The sequence below is a fragment of the Nothobranchius furzeri genome, chromosome 5 (genome assembly GCF_043380555.1).
Source record: "Nothobranchius furzeri strain GRZ-AD chromosome 5, NfurGRZ-RIMD1, whole genome shotgun sequence".
Classification (NCBI taxonomy): Eukaryota; Metazoa; Chordata; class Actinopteri; order Cyprinodontiformes; family Nothobranchiidae; genus Nothobranchius; species Nothobranchius furzeri.
Genome location: NC_091745.1, coordinates 70,815,067 through 70,825,205, shown reverse-complemented (window position 1 = coordinate 70,825,205; position 10,139 = coordinate 70,815,067). Strand labels below are relative to the sequence as shown.

The 10,139-nt window shown below is 44.1% G+C and overlaps 1 protein-coding gene across 7 annotated transcripts in view; it reads right to left on the bottom strand.

The window, feature by feature from the left end:
• Nucleotides 1-208: 208 nt before the first annotated feature.
• Nucleotides 209-10,139, bottom strand: part of map7d1a (MAP7 domain containing 1a) — a 60,973-nt gene continuing 51,042 nt past the window's right edge. For 6 of the 7 annotated variants that reach the window (XM_015950069.3, XM_015950072.3, XM_015950073.3 and 3 more), the window contains 5 exons: nucleotides 7,632-7,682; nucleotides 7,510-7,561; nucleotides 4,139-4,220; nucleotides 3,582-3,808; nucleotides 209-454 (listed from right to left, as the gene is read on the bottom strand). In XM_015950069.3, the coding sequence (XP_015805555.3) occupies nucleotides 444-454; nucleotides 3,582-3,808; nucleotides 4,139-4,220; nucleotides 7,510-7,561; nucleotides 7,632-7,682 (423 nt within the window). In that variant the 3' untranslated portion in view covers nucleotides 209-443. The remainder of the gene's footprint in view (nucleotides 455-3,581; nucleotides 3,809-4,138; nucleotides 4,221-7,509; nucleotides 7,562-7,631; nucleotides 7,683-10,139) is intronic. The other variant, XM_015950070.3, reaches the window with a different exon arrangement.

Here is a 10,139-nt window from a genome sequence, read left to right as displayed (position 1 = left end):
TTAGTTAGATCTACTCACAGCAGAGCCGCACTGCCTTTCATAGAGTGTGCAGCTACAGACTGGTTCATTTACAATATTCACAAACATGTCCAGTCTTAAAAGCACTCTCAGTTAAATAACTAAAAAAAAACAACTATTTATCAGCTGAACTGTGACGGTGATGTTTATTTAAGAGGCGTGCTGCTTCAGTGCCACAACGATCTTCAAAAACAATAACACTGATGCATTGAGCTGGATGAAGCAACACATTCTCGTCCCGTCTGTCACTTGCGTCATGATCAGACCTCTTTGTCTGCGTCCCGTGTCCCCTCGAGAGCGGCGTGTTTGCTTTCGGAAGAATAGACGAAGATGCACGATTGGCACAGGTCACAGGGCTCGCTGTGCGAGCGTTGGCAGGGCTAGGGGACGTCTAAGGCCAACGAGTCCTTCAACACCAGAATACATCACAGGACTTCTGCAAAGGGCAAAGGGTTAAAGGTCAGGAAAGGCAGAACTAAGAGATTTATTATCACATACTAACAGAGGCTCATTTGTAGACAAAAAGAAAAAGGTCAGTATCGTTGAACTGAGAAACGACGCAGTCTGAAAACCTCAGAACTGTTGACAATACCAAATGCAAAACATGCCGCACATGGCAAGAGGTCATAAATCTCCATGACCTCGGTCACAAAGACCAAATGATGACAGTAAGACTGAAAGTCAGAAACCGATAGAATCGAACGTCGCAAACGTGTAAAGATGATCTTAAGCTGCTTTTAAACACCAGAGGGCTGGAAGGGTCGTACTTTCGCTAACATACCCTGGAGTATCATTAAATCAGTCTGAAACATGAACGCTGCCAGGTCACTCATCTTACATATCCAGATTTATGAGAGAAGTTGAGAAGCCGGTATGTTTGGGTTTCATGGTGGGGGTTACAGAAAGAGAAAGGTAAAACTGAAATAGAGACAGAACAATATTCATTCCAAAACAGATGTGCTAGCAAAGAAATGTCTAGTATTTAGGATTGCTCGCTTGTTATCAAAGCAACAGGTGAAAGTCAAAATCTTTCAAATGGCTGGATAGGTGCTGCTGACACTGCTGCTGGGATGGAGATGAGTGCAGCATTGCAGAGGACGTAATTGCTTTGGGGTCCGGTTTCAAACCCTGGGCAGGGAAGCACTTGTGAACCGGGGCTCCTTGTCGCCTCTGGAATTCCTAACTGGGTCCGATCCCGAGTCAGTGGAGCTGGTGAATAAAGCTGTCAACAGTATCGAGATACCGAGCTTCTTCTCGACCTTTCCTACAGTATTGCTTCCATCTCTGTCCTTTTTTTAGTGTAAGTGAACTCTTCATGCCACACCTTCCTCTCCTCAGAGGACTTCTCGCTTTCACAGAGGTGATGACCTGCACACTTGATTGAGTACAGGCTGAAGTTCACAGTTGCTTTACGGAAAGGGCGACGTACCTTTACCTAAAGACAACACCTGCTTTCAATTCCTATCATTTCCTCTTGAAGTGACAGCAGACAAGGCATGGAACATCTGCAATCACCTGGTTGTAGCTCTGCTACACGGTCTGTAGCTGCTTTTACAAAGTCTCCAAATTAGGTATGATTTATTATATGTATTGTACAGTACTGCAGAAATAGCAGCTTAATGACTTAGCTTAGCATAGAGACTCTTTAACTTCTCTTAATCAGTATAGCTTTATCCTGAGGTACAAAAATAAACTTTTGCTATAGGCATTTACATATTAGAAGCTATGATTCTTGTGATTCCAAAAATATGCCAATAAAGAAGTCAGCCACAACCATAGACGGGAAACGACTATGTCAAATCATTCATCAATTCAAAATAATATCTAACTCACCATTAAAAGCTTCTTATCATTGACTGAACAACAAATACTCCACAAGGGTCTAATAAAAGTACTTCAATAAAATAATTAGTCCACAACAAGTCTTACGTCCACAATTCAACATAACATACTCTTAAAACATTCAAAATTTCTGTCAAATGTGCGTTTTTCTCAGCATAACCTCCATTAGCATCCTCATGTTAGCTTCAAACTTTTGATCAACGACTTACCTGATCCATCAGGTGAAGGGTTACCCCCTCTACTGAGGAAAACTCTTCAACTATTGGCTGTAGCTACCAATCGCAGTATATTGTTGACTGGCACATCAAATAGCGAATGAAACTCGAAAAATAAATGATCTCACGCATTAGGGACCCTCGTGGTCGGTTACAGCAAACCCAGTAAGTACGATTGTGATTGGTGCAGTGAGCGTCAGGTCCACCAAACTTCTAAACTGTGCAAATGCCCATCGTCAGTTTTTGGACTGACAAAAATCTCTGAAGTCTGAGTCATGCTTCGGCGTCAGCTCCACAAGGGACAGACACGCACGGAGCGACGGAAGCGTTTTGCTCTCATACTTCCCCGTTTGCTGAAGGGGTGTTGCAAAGCAGTTCTCCGCCAGGACAACAGAAGGCGTAGCGTAGGTAGCAGTACAGTGACGTCTAACTATTTCCTTGGAAATCACTTCCGCGGTCTGAAAAATGGCAAGCAACACGAGAAAGAGAAGTTTGATCGAGTTGGAACTGTGTGATCTAGACGAAGAAATGCATATCTTGCTGAAATACCAGCGAGAGCATAAAAGGAGACAGCGACGTTGGTGGGATGTCCGTCCGCTTAACGGGTCTAGGCAGACAACAGGCGAATTTTCAGGACTTGTGCAACCTTTGAGGAAGTGATCTCAGGTTTCTGGACCAACCAATCACAAGCATGCATTCTCCGTCTTGTTCGACGGATGTTAAGAAAAGTGGGCTCAGCTCCGTACGTACTTGCATGCCTGCCGGGGGGCCTACGCAAGGACGGATAATGGCGTTGCGTGTCTCTGCACTGACGCAGAAGCATGACTCAGGCTTTAGGAATACTTTATACATCAGCCAACCTTACAGACTATATGGTCATCATGTGCGTTCACTAGATAATCAGAAGGGGAAGACTGGGTCAAAGGTCGGCAGAATTATTTTTCCGCATGAACTGGGCTTAAGTCTAGAAAGTTTCACACCTACCAAAAAAAAAAATACCCCAAAGGTTCACAACCAGATCTGACAAAAGTCAGAGGTGAAAGGTCACTAGTGTAGATGTGTGACTACCAACATAAACTATCTGCATTATACCTGTACTGAATATGTTTGTGTCACCTTTCCTTCACACAAGAGTACATCTTTAGTCCACATTTGTCTGTTTTTGTTTTTCACTGGACTTTACGAGTATAAAACTAAGCAGAATTCAAAGCTATTTATGCTCCATTAGCATGTATGACTGGTGCTCCAACACTATAAATTGTAGTACAGGACGTATTTGTTAGCTATTATTTAAGCAGAAATTCTATTTTGGATAAAGACAGTTATTAAACAACCACCTCTTTATTCACCCCTTAGCCAGTTTCAAGTTCGAGCATACATGAACGATACATATTTGCTCAGTCTCACCATATATGGTCAAAATGGCATGTCTTGTGAAAGTAAACACATTTTAATTAGTTTCAAACACCTTGAAACCTCCATTATTAATGTTTATGTGTTGTGTACCTGCAACATGCTGAGGCTTCATGGGGCCTGCTTTTTTCATAAAAGTCTCCTCACTCTCAAAAGAGAGGATGGGCTCGCTGCCCACGCTCGTCTCACAGTTGTCTCCCTTAGTGGTGTTGCCCTGATTTGTGAGGTGGACAAAGTTGTTAAAATGGGCGGCGTCTCCTTTAGTGGACAGGCCGTTTTCATGTCTCGTGGGCTGGACTCCATTTACCAGCGAGAGGCTGCTTGGGATGGAAACACAGCAAAGAACATGGTTAGAGTTAGGATTGGTCATAGTGGCTCAGAACAGATGATTCATTTCACCACTGGCCAATTACAGGAGGTCCGAAACTAACAAAGAGCAAACTATTTTCAAAAGAACAAAGCTTTCTCTCTTGTTTACGAGTGCTTACAGTGGGCTAGATCCCTGTGGCTCCTTGTGTTTTTCATAAAAACATTTCCTGCTAAGTTGACTGACAGTCAACTCCCCACTTTTTCTGCCACGAACGTTTTACACGTTTTGTGGTGCTCTTTCATCAAAGTGAGCATAAACAAGACTGGAGCTTTGGTTTTACCTTTCTTTGATACCAGCTTGTCCATTTTCAGTCTTGGTATTTGGCAGGCTGATGTCCGGTTTTGGCTGAGAGTCAGCAGAGTCTAGAGTAAAAACGTAAACAGTTCAACATCTCATCCCGCTGGTCACCCACAGAACGACAGACTTCATTAAAAATGCTTAGTCTTTTACAGCTCAGTGGTTTTCCTTTTCTGAAAGATTTTTTTTTTGCTCCTTTTACGCAATACAGACAGAACTTTTAAAGGTCTCATTCACTAGTTTTTGTTTTCTAGACATTTGCTGTGGTCCCCATTATGAACGAATGTCTTGTTAGCCGTTTTCTGTGGGGAAAACACTCTGGCGCTCCGGTTTCAGAGGGTAGAGATTAGTCAGAGGAGTGGGGGATGGTAAACAACAGGGTTAAAAGTCTTACTCATTTAAATTAATGACCTGCAAATGTTTCGTCTCTGATTGGCTAACAGCAACGCGACTCTACGCTGCCTTCATTGATAAAACTCAGAAGACATATTTTCTTGGGTAAAAAGGCAACACTGATGTTTTATCTCCACAAATAAAATCCTGAAGGAGTTCTGCCAGGTTGTTGAGTTGCTAATGCTAATGGTTAGCTTCTACTACCCGAGAAGTGCTCTGCTCTCTCCTGGATGCTAAATAAGCATCAGCTTTCTGCAGCTACAAGCCAAGAGGGGTGAGTCCATGAATGCTAGGGTTGGATAATGAGAGGGTTTTATTTGATGCTGGAGCCAAACTAAATCATTTCAAGATGGCACTGGATCCTAAAAGGTATTTAAATTGTCCACAGGGACAACACAAACACTCAAATCTTTGGTGCAAAAATGGAGAAGGTTCTTCTAAGAATTCTTAGACAATGTAGTGAGGACTGTCCAGATCTTTGCGTTGGGGAAAATAAACAATAATTACACAAGAGCACAGCACAACACAGGAGAGCCACCTCTTCAGGCCAAGGGACACACATTTGAAAATGAAAAAGTACACATTCTGGACAGAGAAGATAGATGTTTGAGAGAGGAGTAAAAGAAGCTATCTATGTCAAACGTGAAAAAGCCACTTTAAATGGGGGGAAGGGGGGCTTAGATTTCACCTTTCCAGCACCTATAATGCAGCTTTGAATCTCATTCCTTAGGAGTTTCAGGCCCTGTCCACACGTAGCCGGGGATCTGCCAAAACATAGATATTTTTCTATGTTTTGGCCTGTCATCCACACGAAAACGGAGTTTTTTCACACGAAAACGGATCTTTTTAAAAACTCCGGCCAAAGTGAAGATCTGCGTTTTCTCCGTTTTGGGTGTCTGCGTGTGGACGGACAAAACCAGAGTTTTAAGGTCCGCAACGTCACTTTCCGCGACAAAAAATGCTGACATCACGTGTGCGACCTGTCTTTACACTAGCCGACAGCATGGATGCCCTCAGAGCTGCGCTCACTTTAGCAATTGTCCAAGCGCTTTTTGCTTGTTTGTTTTTGCAAGCAGAATTACTGCTCCTTGCGGAAGACCACAGACGAAGGACGAGGTTAAGAACGGGGGAAGTACTGCCGCCTACAGGTCTGGCATGTCCTTAACAACGTATTTATCCGGGTACGTGTGGACAGAGTTTTTTTTAAAATGAGGTGGTGTGGATGCAAGTTTTTGGAGGGGCGGATATTCGTTTTTTTTTTTTAAATGGCTACGTGTGGACTAGGCCTCAGTCTAGGTCACACCTTCCTGCATCTAATCAACACATCGACACCCTCTCAATAGAGGCCAACGACTCCTCAGGGGATGGAGAGGCGGGGTACCCAGAGTAGTTTCAGCTCGTTAAATATAAATAGACAGCTACAGCTTATAAGCGTTGACTCTCCCATATTCCAGTCAGAATTGACAAATCTATTCGAGTGACAAGCAAAACGTCTTCAAGAAGCCAAAGAAGTCCGGTTGCCTTCATTTGAAGCCTTTGGAAAACTACTATGTACATTGAAAATGAGTCCTAGCAATTTTTATTCAGAAAATTATGATATCACCAGTGTTGCCTTCTGCTGATGCAAACGGAGGAGGAAGGTTGTGGATTCAGCTGATAAATAGATTTTTTTTTTGCAGCCAAAGACGATGCATTCTTCTTCTACTTGCAAACCGACACCATGAACCATGAGGAGCTGTATTAAATTAATGGTGTAGCATATTTAGCACCACAAATCTTCACATTGATGCTACATTTGGTTTCTGTACTTAGCCGTAGTGAATATGAATATTTGCTGTGACATAGAAGAAACAAGCTTTTTCTGACCTGGTTGTTTTCCCGTCTATTTCCTTTCTGCGGCTAAAGCAAGCGATGGGTGGTTGAAGAAAACTTTCACTTTCAGCATGCATAAGTGGCCAATCATACATAAAAAAACAAGCATTAAATGGTTCCTCAGTCAATGAGACTAAACAAATGTTCCCTTCAAAGGCCGTCTGAAAACTTGCCAGTTAGGCAAACACTGAGTTTAAAGTACTTTATCTGGACTATAAAACAGTACAAGCTGGATTTTACTATGACTGAATGGTTCCATCTCTTCTGTAGGGAACCTTTGGCCCTGCATGGAGCAGACCCCTAGCCCTCCGAGCTCTGCTAAGAACATGGTTGTGGTTTTCAGACCATCTCCACACTCCTGAATAAAACAGACCCATGCTTGCCAGGCCTCCAACCACATCAGCGCCTGGCAAACGTCTGCGTTGGAGAACTTTAAAAACAAACAGACCTCATTAATTCCCTTCATCTTACTCATCTATTTTTTTGCTAACAACACGTCTACATGAACTAAATCAGAGACTGAAGTGTTGCATAAATGTGAATCTTTACTTGTTTTCTTATTTTTATTACATCTATCAAAGATAAATGCTAAACTTCAGCTGGCTGTTGCTCTTAGTCCGCTCATCCTTTCCCATCCCGGAGTCTGAGGGATTCAACAAGCACACATGGGTCCCATTGTCCAGAGAAGAACTGTTCCAGCTGCACAGGATATGAGGCAGAGATATAATCTAATAACCCTTTTATACAACAAGCTTCACCATGCATGCAAGGAGGAAGGCAGGAACAACAAACATGGCTGCCATTGTTTGGTGCCACACATGGGAGGACGTAAAGGACCCCGAAGCATATTTGATGTCATAAGCATGATCAACAGAACTGGGTCACCTGAATTAAGATGAGTCACAGCGCTGTTTAAACTTTATTAAGTGGATTCCACAAACCAGCTGGACAGAAAGCATCCTCTTGTTTTCAATCCAACCAGATGTCAGTGATAAGAGATCAATTAGGACAAATGGCTCTAATGATTTCAGCAGATTAAAGGTCGGCGGTAAACAGAGTCACAAACAAAAGGAGACAAACCCAGTTTACCTTTATCGCTCTCTGCCGGTTTGTCGTTGGTTGAGGAGGAATTGGTTTCCTTCTGTAAAAACGAGGTGATGGTCACTTAGAGGACTGTTGAGCCTTTGTAACAAACTGATGAGGACGCTTACCTTGTCACCTCCATCAGTTTTACGGGTCCTCTTCATGATCTGCTCCAGACGCTGACAATCAAATAAAAGTAAAAAAGTCAGAAAATTACACAAATACAACCACTGTTGAAGGAGCCGAGCCAGAAAGCAAGGCTCTCGATTTACCAGTCGATCTACCGCCCGCTCCTCACCTATGGTCATGAGCTTTGGGTGATGACCGAAAGAGCAAGATCGCAGATACAAGCGGCCAAAATGAGTTTTCTCCGCAGGGTGGCTGGACTCAGCCTTACCCCGGGTTTCCACGGGAGCCGTCAGCAGCACGTTACTGCAGCAGCACGTCTTGCTCGCGTAAGCTGCTGCTTGGCCCTTCCCACGAGATGCGAAGCAGCAGGGGAGCAGCTGTCACCGACCGAGCACGAAGTCACACGAGTGACTTCGTCAGTAAACACAACAACAAGCAGGAGAAAACTACAACATGGTTTGTGTTTTATGTTCTGTCCGTTTTACACTCGCCAATACGGACCTGAAAAACAAAGGAGACCGCTAGCTAGGTGATAACTTCTCACGGGGCCGCACAGTTAGTAACTTTTTTAAAAGTAAAGCAACCGGAAGGCAATACGTTCTTTATTCTGAAAATCTCGGGAGCTTCTCTCCATTTCTGCGTCCGATTTCCTGTCTTTCCTTCCCCAAAAATGTCGAACTTGACCCGTTTCAGAGGCGTCGCGCGTAGAAAATAGAACCGGCGCATAAAGGCCGCGACATGCTGCTCCTGAGACGCGGCCGACTCGCGCTGCTGACGGCTGCCGACGGCTCCAGTGGAAAAGGTTCTGTTGACCACAGCGGTTCCTATCAGCAGCTATGACGTGCTGCTGCAGTAACGTGCAGCTGACGGCTCCCGTGGAAAGCCGGAGTTAGGGATAGGGTGAGGAGCTCGGACATTCAGGAGAGACTCGGAGTAGAGCCGCTGCTCCTCCATATCGAGAGGAGTCATTTGAGGTGCTTTGGGTGTGTTGTTAGGATGCCTCCTGGACGCCTCCCCAGGGAGGTGTTTCAGGCACGTCCTGCCAGCAGGAGGCCCCTTGGTCGACCCAGGACACGCTGGAGAAAGTACATCTCCAATCTGGCCCGGGAATGCCTTGGGAGTCCTACCAGAGGAGTTGGTGGAGGTGTCCGGGGAGAGGGCGGTCTGGAACTCCCTAGTTGGGATGCTGCCCCCGCGACACGAACCCGGATAGGCGGAAGAAAACGAGACGAGACCTAACGTGCTTTTATGGAAAAAGAGAACCAACAAAAATGACTATAAACTATATGGGTAGAAATTATGTTCGATATTATCGGCCGATGTTGGCCTTCTCTAAGGGTATGTGCTGCCTTCAGTACATATCCCCACTGGGAGATCAATAAATGTATTATCTGATATGATCAGTATCAGATGCACGTAAAAGTTGAAATATGACGGATCAGATTTAGTTTCTGAGATATTTTTGTTTGACACAACTTTTGAAGAAGTAGAAATGTGCTCTGAGTGGTGCGTGTTGGGCAGGATTATTTCAGGGAGAATGAGGTCGGCTATTGTTGAAGACAAAATAAACATGGCATGTTTTCCCTGGAGAGCCAGTATCCAGCACATTTAGGCCTAGTCCACACGTAGCCAGGTTTTTAAAAAAACGAATATCCGCCCCTCCAAAAACTTGAATCCACACCACCTCGTTTAAAAAAAAAACTCTGTCCACACGTACCCGGATAAATATGTAGGCGGCAGTACTTCCCCCGTTCTCAACCTCGTCCTTCGTTTGTGGTCTTCCGCAAGGAGCAGTAATTCTGCTTACAAAAACAAACAAGCAAAAAGCGCTTGGACAATTGCTAAAGTGAGCGCAGCTCTGAGGGCATCCATGCTGTCGGCTAGTGTAAACACAGGTCGCACACGTGATGTCAGCATTTTTTTGTCGCGGAAAGTGACGTTGCGGACCTTAAAACTCCGGTTTTGTCTGTTCACACGCAGACACCCAAAACGGAGATCTTCACTTTGGCCGGGGTTTTTAAAAAGATCCGTTTTCGTGTGAAAAAACTCCCGTTTTCGTGTGGATGACAGGCCAAAACATAGAAAAATATCTACGTTTTGGCAGATCCCCGGCTACGTGTGGACAGGGCCTTAGTTTTAACCTGCTTCGGCACACCTGATTATAATTAGCAGGGTATTAACAGGTTCTGTAGAGCCTGGTGAGCTGCTGCACAGGTGATTCAACCACTGAATCAGGTGTGTTGGAGCAGAGAAACCACTAAAACGTGCTGGATAACGGCCCTCCAGGACCAGGATTGGGCACCCCTGGACTAACTTAAAGCTATTATCCAAAGTTTTCCCATTTTCAGAAAATATGTTTTTTTTAAATACATACGTGATATTTTAACTTTGTACTGTTATAATGTAATGGTAATTTATTCTTTTTGCCAAGCGCATTGATCAGAAACTATTGATGATGGATTGTAGGTAGTGAGTTTCAGTGAGTTTTGCAGCTGAGTAGAGCAGAG